General features: G+C 42.1%; 4 protein-coding genes across 6 annotated transcripts in view; 3 read left to right on the plus strand and 1 right to left on the minus strand.

The window, feature by feature from the left end:
* Positions 1–13,789, minus strand: part of LOC145967578 (uncharacterized) — a 28,082-nt gene extending 14,293 nt beyond the window's left edge. The window contains exon 1 of the mRNA XM_083092598.1: positions 1–13,789. This exon is cut by the window's left edge and continues 14,293 nt beyond it. Coding sequence (XP_082948724.1) covers positions 10,645–12,360 — 1,716 coding nt within the window. The 5' untranslated portion in view covers positions 12,361–13,789 and the 3' untranslated portion in view covers positions 1–10,644.
* Positions 13,790–13,969: 180 nt separating this feature from the next.
* Positions 13,970–15,666, plus strand: LOC145967585 (ribonuclease P protein subunit p14-like). 2 transcript variants are annotated; one of them, XR_014437463.1, is made up of 2 exons: positions 13,970–14,638; positions 15,345–15,485. XR_014437463.1 is itself a non-coding variant. In XM_083092610.1 (2 exons), the coding sequence occupies exons 1-2, from the start codon at positions 14,676–14,678 to the stop codon at positions 15,664–15,666; spliced, it is 390 nt and encodes a 129-aa protein (XP_082948736.1). In that variant the 5' UTR covers positions 14,595–14,675. The 2 variants fall into 2 exon arrangements, 1 of the variants encoding a protein (XP_082948736.1); XM_083092610.1 differs by having other exon boundaries at positions 14,595–14,743; positions 15,345–15,666.
* Positions 15,667–15,668: 2 nt separating this feature from the next.
* LOC145967584 (mitochondrial intermembrane space import and assembly protein 40-B) lies at positions 15,669–16,592 on the plus strand. The gene has a single exon (XM_083092609.1). The coding sequence runs from the start codon at positions 15,669–15,671 to the stop codon at positions 16,167–16,169; it is 501 nt and encodes a 166-aa protein (XP_082948735.1). The 3' UTR covers positions 16,170–16,592.
* Positions 16,593–17,432: 840 nt separating this feature from the next.
* Positions 17,433–21,933, plus strand: part of Sima (HIF-1 transcription factor component sima) — a 45,285-nt gene continuing 40,784 nt past the window's right edge. The window contains exons 1-2 of one of the 2 annotated variants that reach the window (XM_083092579.1): positions 17,433–17,522; positions 17,619–18,052. In XM_083092579.1, the coding sequence (XP_082948705.1) occupies positions 18,009–18,052 (44 nt within the window). In that variant the 5' untranslated portion in view covers positions 17,433–17,522; positions 17,619–18,008. The other variant, XM_083092578.1, reaches the window with a different exon arrangement.

Here is a 21,933-nt window from a genome sequence, read left to right on the forward strand (position 1 = left end):
GTGCACAGTGGCAGAAAATATTTTGCGGTAAATGCGATGCTTATCTCGGACACCCTGTATACACGTCCGAGCCGTGTCCCGAAGGGTCGTAATAACTCCGGCGGCTATCGGCCGGTTGGCCGCGTAAAAAAATCGTTCTCCGGCTTCCTCAAATATCGGCAATATCGAGGAATAGTGCGGTCGAAACGACCGGTCCCGGAAATTGCTCGGTAAAACATCTATATGGTGAATATTTTCTTGGAAAACGTAGAATTTTTCCGCGCACAGCGGGACGAATTGTCCGCGAAAGGAGATGACTTTGCCGGGAAATGAAGAAATTAAAGCTACTTCTTGAAAAAAAAAAAAAGATGGAATTGTAGCAGTTTTCTAGCGCTCTTCTATCATCTCTCTCTCTCCGATCTCTTATTTTTAATAGTAGATTTTCCTTGTCAACTGACAAAATCAATGTTTGCTTCGAAATATCGAATCGCGTTGATGAAAATTAATATTAATGATAATAAACGGTCGAAGAACTTTTTAATCCATGTTACGTCGACTTGCTTATGATATCGTATTCCGAAAGTATTAATGGCGATGGTACGTGGCGTCTGTACTTGGTTAATTTTAAACGTTACATTTCTCGACTGCGTATAATTACGGAGTAATTTCTGCCGTCATCTGCGTGCGTTCGCACGCCTCCGGTTCCCGGACACCCTGTATATATCCCGTCGGCCTGCTTCCCTCACATCCCGTCAATAATTCGAACGATAGATAAAACCGAGCTCGTTCCTCCGGAAATTCCGCGCCGCCGCCGAGGCAAATTTTTTTTTCCTTTTTTCCCGCGCACGTGGAAATAAAGGCACCGATCTGGACGATCGGCAAAAATTGGCCAGCATCAGCGGAATGCAATACTTAAGGACGGAAAATTACGTTGAAACGGAAAATTTTCGCAGTAATAATCATAGAAATTACATGACGTCGGCTGTAGTAATTTGACTTTCTCTCTTGAAATCTTAGGACACAAATTTTTCTCAACAATCGAAAAATAAAAAACAAATAAACACAAAACAAAAGAAATGCTACTTTCGAGTACGCTTGAATACTTAAAATAGCACTAAAAGTTTTGACAATTTACAAAAATTGACAGGAAAATAATTTAATATAAATCGTCACTATAATGTTATATTTATGTTACATACCATAAATATTTATGGAGATATTTTTTTAAAATTCTCTATTTTACTTTTTCAGTTTTATTTTTTGCTGATATTATTTTTCGCTTCTTCAAACTTTTCCAGTCTGTTTTTAGGATTTTTAGAGCGCTTTTTCTACAGGGATGGCATTTGAAATAACAATTGGGAATCAATGGTGTATTTTCGATCGATAGGAATCGAGGGTACGAGTAGAGGGGAATTAGAATAGATTTTCCTAGACTTTCCTAGGCAGTTTTCCCGTACCTTTTCCTCCACAATGGCGCTACCGATTCGCGAATCATTCCCGACCCCGCGCCATTGTGCCCTCCAAAGTGCCCGTCGATCCTCTTTCAAGATTCCGCACATTTTTCACGAGGCAAAAGCCGACCCGGCACGAGGGAAATTACGGACGCGGTTAAATCCGACGGCTCTTTCTGCGAAACGCGCGAGTGTGCTAATGACTTTTTGAGATACGCCCGGGATGATTAAATAAACGCTCCGAGCGACCTTTTTTCCAAAACTATTATATATAGTACAGGCTAATATTGCTTGCGAAATGAATTATACCTTAATGGTTTTCATTTTTATTAAAAATCAAGAACGTGTTTATTTTTGCAAATATATTTTATAAAAGCTTGTAAAAAACGGAGCAAGATATATTTTCCAGCTTCGAAATGCTGTTCCACGTGCCGTCGAAAAATTTTGTTGATTAGCCCCAAAATAAACATTGCATCGATAAGCCAGGGAAACGATCTTTCATTTGTCGAATACACAACCGGGTTGATACACAAATGTCGCGCTATTCATACGCAACGGGATCTTATCAAAGTCTGGGGTTCCGAGATTGACAGTCAGGGATGAAGGCAACGACTGATACTTTTGATCGAAATATTTGGAAAATTCGTGTCGGACCACGAGAGAGGAAGGGCTTCCTCGGCTACCGATCCCCATCTCGAACGCACCCCTTTACCCCTCGATGAGCCTCAATCAGTCCCGACTCTCTCTCTCTCTCTCGCTATCTATCTCTATCTCTATCTTTCTCGTCGCGGTTTGCTCGGTGCGGTCGTGCGGTCACGTTGATCGATCGTTACCGTGTAACGAACGAAACACGGTCTTCCCTTCCCGCTTCCCCTCTGCCTCCCTCCTGCTCTTGGTCCCTACGTCCGTTTCTCCTTGAGCGCGCGCTTTGAAAAGGGCGGGCGCGGGACAAAAAAGACGAAACCCGAGCCGGCTCGGACGTCGCTCGGGTTTCTAGAGATGCGCCACGCCGAGAACACGGGATGGAAAAGAGCGACGGAGGAGGAAGGTGGGAAGAGAAAGAGAGGGCGAGCTGCGATGCGAGGGACGGTGAGGAGGAGCGAGGGGAAGAAAGGGGGACGGAGGGAAGCGAAAGAGGAAAAGAGAGAGCGACAGATATGTAGAATGACCACGATGACTATGACGCGACGCAGCCGCCGTTTCCATTTCCTGTACCGCGACCGCGACGTGAGAGAGCTGCAAAAAAAAAAGGATTTAGCGGAAAGAGACGAAAGTGCGGTGAAAAAAAGGGGGAAAGGAGTGGAGACGGAGAAGGGAGGGAGGGAAGCAGATGGGACGCTCCGCGGCTCGAGTGTCAGAATTTAGCGAGTTCATCAACGTCGGGCTGCGTAGAACGTTCGTTAATATTCCAGAATTGTAGGTTTTTACTCATAACGAATTTGTACTGCTTCTCGAGAGGAGTGTGCGTGCGTCGCGTACGTATTGTGCGCGTATGCATGCGAGGATGTACGGTCGGTAGTTACGTCACTGAGTGAGGGCGGATGGGCCTGCAGGAAACAGGAGTCTGAGATTTGATCTCCGCAGATTCAAAGGCCCACATTCATATCATACATTTAGCGACAGATGTGTGTGTGTGAGACAGAGAGAGAGAGAGAGAGAGAGAGAGAGAAGAGAGACATACGATTTAACATTATTTCCTAAGCACGTAGCTAACGTATTCATATCGAGAAAGCTTTTCCAAGCTTGACGTTATCGATCATGATATTTTTATCTCGTGAAAGCGTCAAAAAGATAAAAGATGCCTTTATAAATAATAGAGAATGATATATAAATGACAAATATGCCCAATTTCAATTTTTACTTCAACATATTGTCACTAGTTACTTTGTTAGAAATGCACGATAGCCGACAATAGAATTGTCTATTGAAAGTTTGTAATTATGCGATATCGATCTTTGTATGGATAAAGCGAAATAAATAGTTTCGTTTTTATTTATCGAAGCGTACTACGAAGAATGCGAATAAAATTATTCGCTTGTGGAAACTGATAATAGGGAAAATTTGCTTCTATAAATAAAAAGGCTCTAAAAAGCGCCGTAAAAAAACGATTTGAATCAATTGGAGGAATGCGTATTGATGAAACAGAACCAAATAGTTTTGTTTTTATTTATCAAAGCGAAAAATTACTCGTGTCTACGCCTGGAAAATGGGAGCGCGTTTGCTTCCATAAATAATTTAAATTCTGTAGAAAGTGCTGTAAAAAAATTTGAATCGTAAAAGAGAGATACGAATTGTATATTATAATTTTATGCACGCTTTCGTGGCTGGGTGATTGATGCTTATCTTGATAGCGATAACGTTCACAGACGAATGCTTCAAAATACAAAAGCCTCGTAGCATGAGCAACAAAAATGCGATGTATGAAAGATGCAATTCACGAAATGTAAGATGTGTCTCTGCTTCTTTTGTTGTTACTTTAAGATTACATAAAGATATCTTTTCTTTTCACCTTTCTTCCAAAAATACTTCAATTTCAACACAAGTCTTTCTTCGACATTAAAATAAGATAATTATTGAGTTTCACTTTAACGTAACAAAAAATTGAAGTTTTAATCGTCACGAGTTTTGATCTTCGTAAACCTTTTTCAATGAAGATAAAATAATTTTACTATTTTACTATTGTAAACTTTACAATTATAAAGATAGAATTAAACTAATATAATTATTATTATATTTAAATTTTTAATCGTCACGAGTTTTGATCTTCGTAAATTTTTATCAGCGAAAATAAAATAATTTTGCTATTGTAAACAATTATAAAGATAAAATTAAAGCACAACTGGCACAATTATTGTTGCATTTAAACGTTTAAACAGTATCAGCTATATCGTAATGACGTTTTAGTGTTCGTACGTCAGTGGATTTTTTTGTTCCGATGAACGCGACGGGAAAAAAACGCGGAACGTCAGAGAGCTCGATGTTAAGATGATTGTCGGTCACGTGTTAAGTCGTTTAGCGAGCGGCCGCGCTTTAAGAATACGGATAGATTTTAGAACACTGGAGAGTCTTCATGTTGGAAACCTGTACGGCGTTAAGCACGAGACAAACAACGATAGCGTGCATCTAATCCGCTGGAAATACCTGGCTGGAGAACGCCTAACCCATCGTTTTACAGTTATATAGATGAAAAAAATGGATAAGTAAGAAAATGTGACGATTTTAATATCCTGTTCCCTTTGCCAAGTGAAAGACCAGGTCATAATGAGAAAACGACCGCCCGCTGTCCTCGCGATCCTTTGCATCGGTCACGGATCTTTCGGAAGACGAAGTACTTGTGGTTCTTCCTAGGAGTCCCATCTATAGCGAATTTTTCCAACAATTGAAAAATGTTTCTACATTGGTTTACATATTATAGCTCTAAAGAACATGTTTTTTTCTCGGAAACAATTTACAAAGCCCTAGGCCAATTCACTTTAGATCTCTTGAAAATTTTGATCGTTTTCTTATCACAATCTTATCTTTAATAAAATTCTGGAGGCATTAATCGTGTTACAGACAATTGAATTCTTTTCAGACTATTATTGTCACTAAAGCAGACGTATTACGCACAAATACCTGTTTCAGGTGCGCGAGGAATGACACGATACTAGGAGGAGCGAGCTTATCCTCATCGTGATGTTCGATTATCCTGGACGTTCGGGACGAATCATGAATCGGAGTTTCCACTTTCGCCCGGCCCAATCTTTAGCGAATTTTTCCAAAAATTGAAAAATTTGTCTACATTGGTTTATACATTATAGCTCTAAAAAACATGTTTTTTTTTCTCGAAGACAATTTACAAAGCCCTAGGACAATTCATTTTAGATCTCTTGAAAATTTTAATTGTTCTCTCTTGGAGGCATTAATCGTGTTACAGACAATTGAATTCTTTTCAGACTATTATTGTCACTAAAGCAGACGTATTACGCACAAATACCTGTTTCAGGTGCGCGAGGAATGACACAATACTAGGAGGAGCGAGCTTATCCTCATCGTGATGTTCGATCGTCCTGGACGTTCGGGACGAATCATGAATCGGAGTTTCCACTTTCGCCCGGCCCAATCTTTAGCGAATTTTTCCAAAAATTGAAAAATTTGTCTACATTGGTTTATACATTATAGCTCTAAAAAACATGTTTTTTTTTCTCGAAGACAATTTACAAAGCCCTAGGACAATTCACTTTAGATCTCTTGAAAATTTTAATTGTTCTCTCTTGGAGGCATTAATCGTGTTACAGACAATTGAATTCTTTTCAGACTATTATTGTCACTAAAGCAGACGTATTACGCACAAATACCTGTTTCAGGTGCGCGAGGAATGACACAATACTAGGAGGAGCGAGCTTATCCTCATCGTGATGTTCGATCGTCCTGGACGTTCGGGACGAATCATGAATCGGAGTTTCCGCTTTCGCGCGACACGCCCGGTCGGTGTCTCGAATAATTAATAGACGGGCGGTGAATAACGAGCTTTTAATTGCTGTTTTAAGCGTCACGAGACGGATATCTCGATCTCGAGCGAACGTCGTTTTTCCGTCGCGTCCGTCGCTCGTTGTCGTTAATTGCGTCGCGACAATTTCGTCCTCCCTCGGCTAAAGGCGCTCGCTCTTCTCTCTGCAAAAGGAATCGTAATCTTACATCTTCGCTTGCTTCTCTCTCGACTTGACCCGAAGCCGAGCGACGTTAATTACATCGGTTTAACACGTAACGACGTTTATGTGAATTTTCAATTTTCGTGCCAGAAGTAGCCCAGAAACGTATCGTTAGTTTCAAGTTTCGCGACACCCCGGATCGTTTTTCGCGACTAATTCTCGAATTTCGAACGATAAATGAGCCGCGCCATCAGTTGGCCGTGTTATACGTCAGGACTCGGTTCTGCCGAGGATTAAACCTCGGATTATATCTTTCCCGCGGGAAAGAGAAGAGGGATAATTCCAGAACTCGAATAATTAACCCTGGCGCGCGACCAAGAAGGGGCTGATAAATGCTTCCCCTATTTGTTTCCCCTAAATGAACACACACTACGCAATGAACTATAACTTTATAACTTGGGTATAAATTTATACTCGATAAAGTTACGGCATATAGACAGCAGCCCCGCTTTTTCTCTGGTATATCAAAATGGGGGTATATTTTTACATGTTATAATCGTGCAATGATTCACTTATGAAGTCAAATTAAAATTTTATTTGAAAATCGAGAAGAAAGGAGACGAAAAATGGAGAAAAAAAAGGTTTATTACGCTGAAACTACCAATCGATTGGAAACGACCGGTCGTTATCATCCGACAACTGTCGCTGGCAAGATGTACAATGATGCTTATCATTCGGCGTCAATCGCGTCATCGCGGCATCGATTTTCGCTCTCTAAACAGCGACGTCGCTCGGCTGGAAACGCTGAATAATGGAGGCGAGGAATTCGAAAGAGATCGAGAAAGAGATGCCCCGAGAGAACGGAGAAAGAGAGAGAGAAAGGGAGGAAGGGAGAGAGAGATTCTGACAAGAAAAGCGCCGCGAGGCCTAAATAAACGACCTGAATTTATACCTGGGCCTCAAGTCCGTCGCAGATGGGTCGAACTGCGAAAAGCCATCATCCCGACGAATGAATCACGCCACTAATAAATCTACCGGTGAAGGTAAACGATCGCGAGGCGGGTCTCGGAATCGAACACCACCAAGTCAGATTTATTCCATTACAGGTATTCACGATGGCTTTTACATCATACGTCTTTATCATTCTCCTTCCGAATTTCGGATTTATATGAACGTTCGAAAAGATATTTGAATTTCAAAAATCCCGTAAAAAAAATACTCTTTATTCATTAAAATTACAGTTTATTGCACAAGCTCAATGCTATTCGTAAAATTCAGATATCTAAATAAAACTGCATATTCCACAAATTAATATCAAAATTAGAGACATTATTTTTACAAGAAAATTTTGAAATGTGAAGAAAGAGTTTATTTCTTTTCGTGCTATTTCAATGCATCTTTTAATATCTGCGATGAAACATCGATATTCAAGTTCCCTTTTCAGATGTATCTAAAAATTTGTGGCTTTTATTGCAAATATAGAAATTCGCGACTTCGAGGATTCATGGGATCAAAAATCCTTCTGTAAAGATATACGAATGTTGTAATCTTTCTTCTTGCGTGCCTGAAGAGCAGGATAAATTTATCCATGTACGAGAGGACTCTTCAGAGCGACATCCCGAAAACCGACGAGGATTCCGTGGACTCACGACGGAACCGCGAATACCAGCTCCACGTGGAGTACCGTGAAACCGGAGAGAGCCTCGAAAACCGAGCGTGCTGTCCATCCTTCAAGAATACGGGCGACGTCCTCTATTCTTCTGGAGGATACTGAATAATGGAGGAGCGAACGAGGAGAGAAAACGCGGGGAACGGAGAGGAGGAGGAGGGAGGGGGAGGGGGGGACGACATCTCACGAGTTCTCTTCTCGAGGGTCCGACGGCGGGGCCCGAAAACGCCGGCCCCGGAGAACGTTAGTAGATGCTAATGCGGCCCTAAGCAAACGGGGATTTCTTTTCTCTACCTGAAGTCGCGCGCTCATTGCAGGTGGATGGAACCTCACGTGTGTGTACGAGCGACGATCGTTTCAACTGCCCTCCCCTCCCTCCCTCGTTCGTGAAGTCTACCGCATGTCTGTGTGCGTGTGTACGTGTGTGCATGCGTATGTGCATGCGTATGTGCGTGTGTGTGTGTGTGTGTGTGTGTGTATGCACACGACGTGTGTTTATTCGGTGCCCGTCCGGCCACCCGCTCACCGTCAACAACGAACGCGGCACGTACGGTCGTTGTGTCGGCGCGACGGCGATTATACAGGGTGTCTCGAACCCGCGAACTCGAGACTTCCCCGAATCGAAGCGGCTTAACGTTCGCTCGGAAAGAGCCAAGTAAAAGGGCGAAGTGGAAGACGAGAGAGGAACGACGGCGCGACGATGAAGAAGGACGGTTGGTTACCCTCGTCTCGGAGCGGTTGAAGGATGACTCCGGTGAAGTCGGACTTTGGCAAACACGCGTCGCCCGAGGCGCGTTTAATTCGATTTCGAGTGGACGTTCGGAAATTCGGAAGATTCCGATTTAATGGAATGTTAACTCGAGACTTCGTCTCGACTCGCAATGAAATTAAATACCAGCGAGAGAAAAATAGCATTCGAGGATAATTTTTTAAAGACGAAATCTAGTCACAATAGATCGATAGAGGAAGATCGCTTGTAATATATTTTGGTTTTTCCTAATTAAATTAATAATTCCTATATATCATTTAATGCTAATTGCAATTAGGCAGATGTTTCTTCTTTTGAAAGCATCGTAAACTAACGTCGTGCAAGTAAGAGTCTTACAAAGCCGACAAGATCTCACCGTACTTTTAAAACACCTGTCACTGCAAAAAAATATTACAAAATTACATAATAGAAATGTATAACATTTCCATTAATTTATCGTGCACTTATTGTTCGCGTAATTTTACGTGTACGCGTTTTTTTACATTAAAATTAATTCTTCCCGTAAATACGAATCGTAATAAATCAAGAGGAGGTATCACCGATTTATTACGGCTGTCTCTCGCTGCTCTTTCGGGACACCCCATACATGCGCACAGGGGGAGACAGATGTACCCTATGCCGACTATGCGCGCTATAGACCCACCCGCATGCACTTTTAACGATCGAGATGATAAGTCGCACGGAACAGAGCGTACGAGAGAGAGATAGATGGAGAGAAAGAGAGAGAGAGAGGGGGGGAAGGAGGAAGAGAGAGAGAGTGAGAGAACGGGCGCGGGTTTTCTCTGCGGATTAAAGTGGCTCCACATCGAGAAGGCGAACAGAACCCGGATACCCCGGGTCATAATCCGATATAACCGCCCTCGTCACGACGAAGGAGACCGAGTCCACCATTTAGATCGTCGTCGAGAATATTCGTCTGCAAATTCTCGCTCGCGCCGAGGAAGAGCAAGCGGCTGTGGGAACCGTAGCACATACTACGCATCTGTCCATGTATATAAAACTGTCCGAACTGTGTCGTTCGAGGCGTAGTGTCTTCAGCAGGCGGATGTGTTGAAAAAAGGGACCGCTTGTAAAAACGACTTTGCTAAACGACGTATATCGCGGTCGACGACGTTTGGCTACCTACCATCATAGCCCGAGTTAGATTCGGGAAAGGGGGCGAGGGGGAGGAAATTGTTCGAGATTATCGAGTATGCGCGAAGAACTTCCGAATTTAACACTCGAGAGATTCCCATACAGCACAGACCATTGTTGTTACATTGCAGCAATATTGTAATATTGCCGCAATATTGCTGCAATATTCTGTGTTTGCTGAGTATAGTCTGTATAGGTTGTTTTTTTTCTTTGTAGCATGCTTTTTATCAAAGTCTATTATTTGTTTCGCTATCCTGTTAGACTATTCGCGTAAAGTCACTCTCGTACTTTAATTATGTATATAAAACCGTCGACAAACACGAAACGAAACTGCAACAGTAACGATAATCGCTCTGTTTCCGATATTGATCGAGGTTCCTCCGATATATCCGGGAAAACAATATCATATAGGACAACTATAAATTATCGGTTATTAAACGATCGGTTTTCTTAAATACAGTTTGAGAGAGAGAGGCGGGGGAAGAGAAGAAGGGCAGAGAACAACGCGGCATAGGCATTATAAGCGTCGCCTACATCGATTATCTGTCGTCTACGTGAATTATGCGTAAAGTGATAGTTCATGCACAATCTACACATGAAAAATATAAATATCGGGCATGTATTCGGTACAAACAACCCGCGTAACTTTGCATTTGATGTCAAACGACTTGACAATCATTTCCTCCGCGATACTATGAGCCGCGAAAACGCGCCTATTGAGTAAAGTCGTCTAAAAAATTGCCACCTTGTTGATCTGTAGCGAGGGAGTCTCGGAGACTGCGTCCCGATCTTGCCCTCGCCCTCATCGTCGAATTTTATCAATTTTCATCGAGCACCTGATGACAGATAAGAGAGAAAGGGGAGAATCGAAGAGCAGTTCCGAGACCGCTTGCGAGAATCTATCGCGTTCGCCTCGACTCATAATAGCACAACCATGATTACTCTTGATACTGTTGCAGGTTGTTTACGCGTAGAGACCCAACACACCGTGTAATCGCACTTGACCATCGTCTAACTTTGGGGCAGGAGAGCGTGGTAGCTCGGCGTCTCGTAGAAGCCGGCGGCGGTTTGAAGGGCGTGCAAGGAGGTCGCGTGATGCCTGTGTATCGTGCTGGCGTAAACGCTAGATACGCCGGCCGCGGCGGAGACGCCGTTGGAAGCACCGAATATGGACGAGGAAGAGGAGATGGAGGAGGATGACGAAGAGGAGGAGGCCTGCTGACCGATATGCGAAGCCGCCCGCGACAGCAACGTCGCCGACGGTCGCCTATAAGGATGATGGACGACCGCCGATGTGCCGACGCGATGGTGGCTCGAGCTCGAGCTCGCAGCCGCGATATTACTGTACGCCTGCTGATAAGACTGTCGTAGGATACCCGAGATCGACGCGGACGTCGGGGACGTGACCGACGATGAAGAAGAGGAACTTCGGTCGCTTTGGTGAGGTTGATGATGGAGCTGATGAGTCGCGCTGGTGCAATGTTGCTGCTGCTGCTGCTGTTGCTGGCGGTGTTGATGATTGTGGGCGCGCATGGCGCGGAAGTAATGCTGATAAATACCTGATATGACTGCCTTCTCATCGGCGGAGATGAGGTCGGCCGTACCGGAAGCCGTTGGGGTCACGGACCGTTGTTGCGGCTGTTGCTGACTGTGAAGCTGCTGTGGATGATGATGAGCGTGCGTGTGGTTCCGATGATGATGATGGTGATGATGATGACTCGGTTGTTGCTGCTGCTGCTGTTGCTGGGGATGATGCCGCCGTTGAGACTGCTGTTGCTGCTGCTGAGATAACGTGGCCGCGACGTTGAGCGCCGCGCGATACGAGGCCGCCATGGTGACGGCGGACATCTGACCATGGGTCGTGGGTATCAGACCGGTGCCAGAGTCCGCGGCGGCTACCACCGCCGCGGCGACCGAGGACGACGCGATGGACGTCGACGGCGACACGACCGAGGTAGACACGACGTTGGTGGAAACGACGTTGTTGTTGGACGGCGGTACGACCGTCGTAGTTGTCGAGGAAGAGGCAGCGGCGATCGCGATCGCCGCGGTTGCGACCGTAACGGCGGCGACGCCGCCGGAAGCGGCGGTCGCGGATGCCGTCGCAGCTCCGCTCCTACGGCCGTTTCTGCGGGAGGCGGACATGGGCGCCGTCGTCGGTGCCGCCGGCGGCGGCAGATTATTGACAAAGGGGCTCCTCCTCTCGCGCTCGGCGCGTCGATAGTAGCACGGATGGATCATTAGGAGGGGTTCGCCGCCGCCGGGCGGCGGTTTCGCCTGACTCGGCAGCTCGTACTCGACGCTGCAGTCCACGTGGAGCGGCTGCGAGTAGTCCTTGTACTCCTGCACCTTGTAGTTGTTGATCGCCACGGCGGTGGCCGCGGCAGTCGCGGTGGCGGCTGCAGCCGCGGCTGCGGCCGCGGCCGCCGTAGCCGCGGCGCTCGTCGTCGTCGGGTTGACGACGTTTACCGTGGTTGACGATGAGTTGCCGGAGGAGGCAGCGGCAGCGGCAGCCGCGGCGGTGACGACGGTGGCGTCGTCGAGACCGGTAGACGTCGCCGGCAACACTGTCTGTCCGGCCACCCCGCCGACGGACGACGCGACAGCACTGCTGCCGTGATGATGGTGATGATGATGATGGTGGTGATGATGATGATGGTGGTGGCCGTGTCCGTGGTGTACGGCGGCACCTACCACCACTTCCTTCTCGTAGCAGGCGGCGGCCATGTTGTCGGGTGCCTCCTCCTCCTCCTACTATCCGGGCTTCCGCCGGTGCGCCGCCGTCCCTTCTTGCACGCCCGACGCTGACGACCCACGATGACCCACGGTGTCGGACGCTAGGCCTTCATGACGCGGATCTCTCGCGATGATTTTCGCCAACGACGATGGGGTTCGCTGTTGCCCGTCGTCTCGGCCAACGTTTCGATGTCGCTCCGTCGTCGAGGCTCGTCGCGAGGAGGGAGGTCGGTTAAAGTTGGCGCACGCGACTATCTCGTTGCGCTCGAGAAATTTCTTCTTGCCGATGAGAACGTAAAGCTTGCTGTCAATGACGATGACGGGAACAAGCTTGTCGGTGTGGTCAATGACGACCACGATACTCCCCGACTAAATTCATGCATTCACGAACGAGCCGGAGAATGAGATTACAACTCATCGCCTCGCGGTAGCCTTAGCCAAGGGTTGGACCAAGAGGATATATCCAACACCGAGGGAAAGCTTCCGAGACAAGTCCAGCGTGTAGTAAGCAAAGAGATTCTATCGCATGTTTCTCTCTCTCGTTTCAAACGAGAAGCTCGTTTTAGCGTGCCAATTACATACGGGGTCCCGATTAATCCTCGGCGTTTAACGCTCGCTTTATCCAGAACGGTCGGTCCTCTTTCTTGTCACCGCTCGCTGTTAGGACCACCCGTCGCGTCCTGCAGTCCTCTTCCTCGCTCCCCTACCTTTTTCCTCTCGCTCTTTCTCCCTTTCCTTCCGTCTTCCTCTTTCTCTCTTCGTCCCTCCTTCGTATATGCCCTTCACGCGTGCTTCACTTCACTGTCACGAGCTGCTCGAGGGCCCGGATCGCGGCAACCCGGTCGCCGTCGACGCCCGTCGCCTCCCCGCTCGCGAAATCAGTCCCACCGCGTGTCACCTTCTCGGGGACCTCCGTGAAGCCGCGTGGCGTAACCGTGGGAAACGTCAGTGCGTAAAAGCGATAGCGTATCGTCGGGGTGTATCGTCGGGCCCGAGCCGACGTCCGACTGACTGGGCGTAGTAGCGTGCGGTTTGCTCGCGTATGTCGTGGGTACGCCTGTGTGTTTTGCGCGTGTGTGAGTATGCGCCGTCGTATAGACGCGGCGCGGCGTCTACGTCGCGCGACGCATGGGTCCCCGGTCTCGTTTCCCTTCGTTCCTCGAGAGAATCGTCTCTCCGCCCTTTTTCCCCCTCGTCCTTTTCTTCTCCTAGCACGAAAACTCTCCAGGGTGCCACCCCCGCGCGGGTGCGATTCGTCTCGCTCGTACGGACGTGCGGGCACGTCCCACCGCGACGTACCTACGTACGTATGTATGTGTACGCGTCTGCACGCGCGCGCGCGCGCGACAATGTGGCGTGCGCCTGTGCTTGGGTGCGGAGGCAGGTAAACGCGCGGCTCGATCGTCGCGCACAGACAGCCGAGCTGCGACTGAGAGCCGAGCTCCTGGGGGACCCTCGACGGGCTTCCCCACCCGATGGGCGAATTGCATTCGCCGACAGTTTGCGCGTGGTCGATCGTCGGCCGGACTAATGCCGGGTTTACACGCTCCGGAAATGACGAGAGTCCAATTTCTTCTTTCGCTACTCGGGTAATTCTCTCCGTCGTGAGAAGTATATCTGTTCATTCACATATGTGTAGTTTGAAATTAATTCATTTTCTTTTTCGTTTCATTCAGAATGTATCTATATACCATGCGTACCATGTGTATTTTGACAGGAAATAGAAATGTCAAATTTGCGAGTGAAACATTTAAATTCTTTTCTCGCATTATAATATTTTTTTAAATTTATTTTTATATTATTCACGAGATAAAACATATCGGAGTGATCATGTAATCGCCTTCGCAAACAAATCCGTAAAATTAAATTCGAAATTCCTTTACCTTGCACTTATGCATCTGAAATGAAATAGATATACTTCTGAACAAAATTAACGCCTTATTTTTTTTCACTTTTTCTCTAAAAGCTGATATTTAAATTTTAACGAAACTGATATTTAAATTTTAAAGAAAAAGTGAAAAAAAATTATGCGTTAATTTTGTCCAGGAGTATAGTATATCGCAAAAGAAGAGGAAATTTTCTAAAAATAGCTGAAAGGAAAACGGAAAACTCTTTTTTATGTATAAATTTCGCGGAGAAAATTTTTCAAGTTCGATTTTTGATTTTTCCCATATTTGTGTGGCAGCACTGCGGCCTGAATTGGCGCTACTATCACGTAAAGGCACGTGAAGGCGAGTGAATCAGACGCCGTCGTGTAAGTGCATCGTGTGTAAGTACCGCGTATTTTTTGCGATATCTATTGTTCGATGCAGGGTCGCGATATGAGTGACGAGTCCACACTTCCGTATAAGATGCATTACTTAGATATTTCTATGTTAGTACATTCATTATATCACATGGACGCGACTTTGGTTAGTCCGTGAAACATAACCTATACGCACGCTTCTCGAATTGTACTTTATCTTCGTACATGTATGAATGCTATGATGATTATCAGTTCCGTGAATGATGCAACTCTACGTTATGGAAAGGATTTTTTTTTGCACGTTGCTTTTTCAAAAATGTAGCTTACATTGTTGATTTCTGATAATTTTTTATCAACTTAATCGCCTGCAAAGTGATCGAATTTGCAATTTTTCGATTCAGTCTCAAGAATGTTCAGTACTCTTTTCGTTTAAATTATGTATCTTCTCTTGATTGCATGGCTCTATTAATTTCGAAAAGAAAAATTATAACATTATTAAATTAATCTTAAAGTCAAATCTCTATCAAAAATGTCTTGCGAAAAATTAAATCATGAAAAGTTAACTTTGAAAAGAACTAAAAAATATTTCTTTTTTTATTGACAATAATAAAAACATTTAAATATTTTATAAGTTTATTATAAAAAAACTGATAATCAAGAAATTGCACTTTTATTCGTTTATTATAACAAAATGCAATAAACTGTAATTATATCTGTTTTTTATTTCTAGAGAACATCCACTTTGTCCTGATCTGGAGATAACTCCCGTATACTTGAAGAAAAATATTCTTGAAGCCGTTCGGCAGCTTTGCGGTGAAGAGGGAACCAAGAATCCAATAGATATTTTAAAGTTTACCCCTGCAAAGCGCAGATTTATCGTGCGCTGTCCATCTAACTTTTATACGCAGCTACGAGCCTCCTTGGCTTTAGCCACCAAATACGAGAACGAGACGTGCGTATACACGGTGCACCGAGCATCGCGGAATTTATTGTCTTTCACCGCTGATAGTAGGACCTATAATCACGGAGAAGTAGTTTCGTCTGGACATTAATCATGCCATTAATTCGCAAGGAGGGCAAGGACACCATTATTTTCGCCTCTAAGGAGGATCACGCGATACCTAGCAAAATCAATTTGCCGGATCCGGAACCTGCTCCTGGTCTGCTGCTACCTAACGGTGAGATCAACTGGAATTGCCCGTGTCTAGGTGGTATGGCGACTGGGCCATGTGGATTAGAGTTTCGCGAGGCTTTCTCCTGTTTCCATTATTCGGCTGCGGATCCCAAGGGCTCCGACTGTCGTAAGGTATTCGAAACAATGCAGGACTGCATGTTGCAGTATCCGGCACTGTACGAAAATAAAGGCGCGTCGATTGACGACCTAGACGATGAAACGGAGGAGGTTGAAGAAATAAACAAGAAGTCATCGGGTTTCAGCGAGGAAAAGAAGAAGGCAATTGTCGCTAGTCAGGACGAAATATTGAAAACGACAACTGAAGAGAGAGTGAAGACTTCGAGTACAAAGCAAGAAGTAGAGCGAGCTAAGACTAATTGAATATGTTACGTATGCTTTATATACTTTGCTTTGTTTCAAGGTGATGTTATGATGTCCTTTTCTCTTCTTTTAATGAATATCTATTTCATTAAGAAGACACAATATCACCTTGTCATATTGTGGTGTCGGTAGTATTTGCAAAATGCGTTTTTGCAACGCATAGATAATGAGACTTAAAATGTGAAAGATCTCTCTAACCTGAACAAAAGTGATGTACGAAATGAATAGCTTAAAAAAGACAAGGAATGCACAGTTATTTCTGATATTTCGTAAAATTATCAGATTAAAGCCTAGAGAGATTAAATGTAAAAGCGTATTTGTGTAGAGTGATTAGTGGATTTATGGTAAGTTTGGATACAACTGTGCAGTCAAGTTGTTTATAGATTTCATGTTTGTCTGTTATTAAAAAGATCTTATAAATTCTGTCAGCTGTTTTTTTCCTTGCGACTCTTTAAGGCCCAAAGTACTTGTTCTTTATTCATTTATTGCTTTGTTTTACAATATACAACAATGAGTGATTAATCTTCGGTAAGTTTAATATTTTTGAAAAATACGAATTGCCAGAAATAAATAAAAAATGAAAAATCGTAAAATATACATATATATTTCTGAACACTACATGTTTGCATGAATGATGATAAGAATTGAGATATTATTGATTAAAAGTAATTGATGTAATTGATTATAAATAAGGAAATTATATTCAGTGTAGTAAAATACAGTATAGTCCAAATAATTGATAAAGAATGTTTCATATTATTGCAAAGTTATTGATACTGAAACAAATTATTTTGATTATAAGTCATTTATAATTCCATAATTTGTTAAAAACAATTTATTTTAAAATAACCTTTATTATTATAAAATTTATCTTGTATATGCTATATAATGCTGTAAAAAATTGCAGCTTGAAAATTTGCATTCCTTGTAAAAAACTTGAGCATCTTTTAATTAATAATTTAAGCAATTTTACAGTCTTCTATATCCGTAAACTGATATAAAGTAAGTTAAAATAGATAAAATATTTATCAATCTTGTATCGAGAGGGGATTTTATCTATTCATGTCAGATTATAATTTCTACTTTATTTCTTTTTCTGTTCTTCGAAACTCGAATACGCTTACTTCGATTTAAATGTAAAATATATATTCGATTTAAATGTAAATATATATATATTTATATTTATAGAGAGAGAGAGAGAGAGATCCGCTCCTTCATTCGAACTTGCCGCGCTTCGATCTGCCAATAGCTTCCACGCTGCGCCGCCAGATGGCGAAGCTTTATTCGGACGCCGCGTGACGTCAAATTGCGCTCCTCTCCCACCCCTTGATTCTCCATTCCATTCGCGCAACCGTATGTAGTACTCTATCTCAATCTAGCGTCGCGGAGCTCATTAGTGTATCGCATAATAATAGTTCCACCACGTTTGTCAGTAGCTATACGTTTCAGCATCAACGCTACACCATACGTCATTTGTTATCACGACGACACACGCACACGCGTTGTGTGCATATCGATACCTGTGCGTTCCCCGGATCAGGACGTTGCTCGTTCTTCGGTGCAACGCGTTGAACAGTGGACTGATACCCGCGCATCGATCCCGATACCGACGTCGAGATAGACAAACAGAGACGGAGAAGGAGCGAGAGAGAAGGCGCGAGCCGCGGCGGACAGAGTACAGTGAGAAGGAACGAGGTTTACGTCGATCGATAAAATAAAAAAAGGAGCCGGAGCTCTCTTCTTTCGCGAGAAACGCGCGCGCCGGATACGTTCCTTGGCAGTGACCGAGAGTGTCCCGGTTTTGTGCGCTGGTGTAACGTCCCTTCGTCGTGGCTCATCATGGACACCTACAGGAAGGAGAAGAAGCACAAGGAGAAGAGGAGGTGAGTATTTTCGGATCGTACTCGCGCGAATCCTCGCTCGCGACGGTGTTGTCCGAGTATTTTACGATTGTCGACACAATAGTGTCGTTTATAAAATTGATTGAGGCTCGGGAGAAAGAGAGACAGATAGAGAGAAAACGACGGGCGTTTGACGTAATTGCTCCGCTTCTTTGAAGTCGGGACCCATCGTGCTGTCTCGTTGTCTTTCTCCGTCTCTATCTGTCTTGATTCGACGCTCCGTCTCGCTCGCGCTCACCCGCGACTATTATTCGCCGTCTCTCTCTGACGCCACGTGATCCTCGTGATATGTCTTCGTCACTCTCGCGAATACTTTAATCAGAGACCCCCCGCTTTTCTCGTCTTTTTTCTCTTTCGATCTTCTCTTTTTCCTTCGTTTTTAAACGAATCAACGAAATTCTAAGCAAGTGTCACCCCATTTTTCTACCATTTAATTTTCAATTGCTTTTTCACACTTTTGTCTGCTCTTAAATTACGATAGAGTCGCTACAGTTCGTTTATAGTTCGTGAAATTATTACGATTTGCGAATAACTTTTTGGCTAAAATTGATTTGGTTTCTTTATTTTTACATACATGTATCTGTCCATTTACAATATAATTTGTTTACATTTTTATAATTAATTTTTACTATGTTCCCTTTGTTTCTCTCTCTTTGTTTTAAATTTGAGAGAGAAAGAGATGGAGAGAATAAAATTTGTATAGTTTATTTCTTTATAAATATAAATTAATTAACTATATTATCAACTATTTAATTAATTACAACAAAAAATATACCCATATGTATACATATTTAATGCCATCAAGAGAAATTTCTCTCTCTCTCTTTCTTTCTTTCTTTCTTTTATTTTTCTTTTTCCTCCTTCACATAACTTTCTATTATGCGAACGTTTTTTTATGTCATTTAATGAGTTCAACGTAGGTCAATGTTTACACATATTATCGACAAAATTATTGTCAATCTTTTATATATAACCCGGTTTTTATCTCTTTTTTTCTTATCCGCATGTGCTTAAGTCAAATATCTATGCGATTGCGTCACGTTCATTATACTATTGCCTGCGGGTAATTCTAGCAATTAATATTGTAATATTTTACTGGGCATTGCTTGGACATTACTTGGGCATTATTAGGTTTTATTGAAGTATTAATGCGTATTATGGACGTTATTAAAGTAGTCTTAAGTCTTTTTTTTCAAATAAAAAATTTTAAAAAATTTTAATTTTAAATTTATTAAAATTTAAATTATTAAATTTTAAAAATTTAGCAGTAATGCCCAGGAATTGGGCATTAGTAGGCATTAGTGTACATAATTTTGATCAGCGGTTTACCCCTCGCGTATGTAGAAGCACGTTAATTTTCCCGAAATATATCTCACTATCCTAAATTTATTTGCTAAATGCAGAAACATTATTTTTTTCGTTAATAATCGAATCTGTGTTAGAGTATTCAATTTTTATCAAAGAATAAATAGCGGAATAACAAGCTACTATTACGCGATTTCGATCAAATATTTTTCAAATAAAAAGATAAAAGACTTTATGTTGTCGTTTCCTGAGTCAAAAATAATTTGCCGATTTCATTAATCTGTTTAATGTATTATGAAATAAGAATACAGACGTGTTACTTTATTTTAAGAAAAAAATACTTGGATAAATATTTGGATAACATTTTTTTCGATTGTGCCATCGAAAATTGCAGCATCGAAAAATATTCTTCCGTTATTTATATTTTCAATTTTTTATGATCTACATCCATTATTTTTTTTTCATCGGAAGGATAAGAATGTCTGGCAATATTCTTTGTAGAATTTTATAAGCAGTTAAATAAAGTCAGCCGTGACATTATTATCATTATTGCTATAAAAAATTCTGACAACTCGACGAAACCGCTCGTAAACGTTCTCGAGGAGAAGTTAACTTTTTTATCGCGTGGATAGCTGCGTCCATGACTGCGCTAATTTTCGTATAATTAAGCCTAGAACGACCTAACACTCACTCGTAACTCGTATCATACATTGATCTATTTTGTATGGACGTAGAATGGAAAAATTTTACAATTATATCAATAGTTTAAAGTCCAAATTCTATTTATATCTTTTTTTAAATATGTATTAAAATATCATAAAGCGAGCATTATAGATACATGCCATGCATTTTCTTACATTATGTATTATTCGATAAACTTCAAAAATAAAGCGAAATGTTTTTGCAAATCCGATGCAAAAATCTAATTATATATTGATACACGACACATTACATTTAATCTAAATTAGTTCATCTATAAATTAATATTCGTAAAATAAAAAAAAAGTTATCTTTCTTAAGATTATCTCTGCAATTATATTTTTTAAGAGTAAAATTGTACATTTACATTTTATTATTGTAATAATCAATTCAATAATCATTTTATTATTGTAATAATTCAATTCAATAATCACGAATTAATCGTCCAATTATTAAATTTCTTAAAGTCAGAGTAAATTCACCGAGAATAATTCAGGCCATTATTTTATCGCGGTTTTGTGATTACATTATCAAATTAAAAACGAATTAAAAAAATTTGTTTTACAAGATATTGGATGATTTAGGAACGTTTGTAGAAAAACACAGTCCGTCCAGAAAGCTTTTATCATGCGAAGAGCCTTCGCGAGCCACAAGCGTTTCTCACGACATGCGCAAAAATAGACGTTCTGCTCGGAAATTATGAGGAAATCACGAGAGGGGTCATATGATAACCATTAGCGAAGTGTAACGGTCGTGGCAAGATCAGTGAAAATCGTCACGTTCGCATGCATCGATAGCACGTTTTAAGCGGTAGAAAATCTCTCGACATTTTTGTATAAGCTTATCTTAGTCGAGTTCCCAAAATAATAATAATAATAATAATGACGCCGAATGATCATCATTTGACCCGGACTTTCCGTCACGTAGCCCATAAATTAGGCAAGAAACAGATCTTTCCTTATTGTATCATTAATTTTTCATATACGTATAATCACAAAAAAGAGAGAGAAAGCTTCTCTCTACATAACTGGCTTACGAAATCTTTGGTTCACCTTTTTGGACTTTCCCTCGCAAGGTGCGCGTATATATCTCGTGATCATCGCGTGTAGAATATGTTTATAATCTTACAGTGTAAATTGAGACAGCAAAAGTACCATTTTTCGTAAAACTTGAATTTTATTTTTTAAAATCGACGTTTAATTAAGTTATCTGATATTTGAGGATAAAAACTCGATTACTTAAATATCAGTAAGTTAAATACTCTTTTTTTGTAATTAAATTTTCAATTGGTCGAGTTTACTTTGAATTTATGAGATAATAACATAATTATACATTATTAAATTTAATTATATTGCTAAAAATTTTTATTTATTACATTTATTTTTCAATCAATGGGAGATTTCTCTTTGTTGATTTTAATCGAAATTCACATATCATAGCGAAATAAATTTGCTTAAAGAATTAATCGCGAGGAAAATTAATACTAAAATTGTAATTTATATGTTTTTCATCAGTCCGACACAATATAACGTATCTATGCCAACAAAAAAACTGTAATACATCTTTTTACATGCTCGACATCGATGATGAAAAAAGGAGGAAAGATAGACGAAAAGATTATTATGTCGATTAAAGCGTCTGCTGTGACAATTATTTCTCTGATAGCAAGGGGAGCGAACTCTCTCCGCTCCGGGCTAGATATTTCGCTGACATGTATGTGTGCGTCTACAGGGCGTTCTACTTTTATTAGCATTATTTGTCAGAGACAGATTCTTTCGAAAGGTTGACCTTTCCTCGAGACGGAGAGATAGTTGTGGTTTTCGGATAATTAGCGAGAAAAAGTAAAGGAAGATTTTTTA

Source organism: Camponotus vicinus, unplaced genomic scaffold, assembly GCF_025532165.1.
Source record: "Camponotus vicinus isolate PSW18456_S1 unplaced genomic scaffold, iyCamVici1.0 SCAF_2, whole genome shotgun sequence".
NCBI classification, from domain to species: Eukaryota; Metazoa; Arthropoda; class Insecta; order Hymenoptera; family Formicidae; genus Camponotus; species Camponotus vicinus.

Bases quoted from the DNA above. Each gene is read 5' to 3' on its own strand.
- LOC145967585 (XM_083092610.1), top strand. From the start codon at position 14,676: ATGCAGGGTCGCGATATGAGTGACGAGTCCACACTTCCGTATAAGATG. The intron at 14,744-15,344 runs GTTAGTACATTC...TTTTATTTCTAG, and splicing joins CATTACTTAGATATTTCTAT to AGAACATCCACTTTGTCCTG.
- LOC145967584 (XM_083092609.1), top strand. From the start codon at position 15,669: ATGCCATTAATTCGCAAGGAGGGCAAGGACACCATTATTTTCGCCTCT.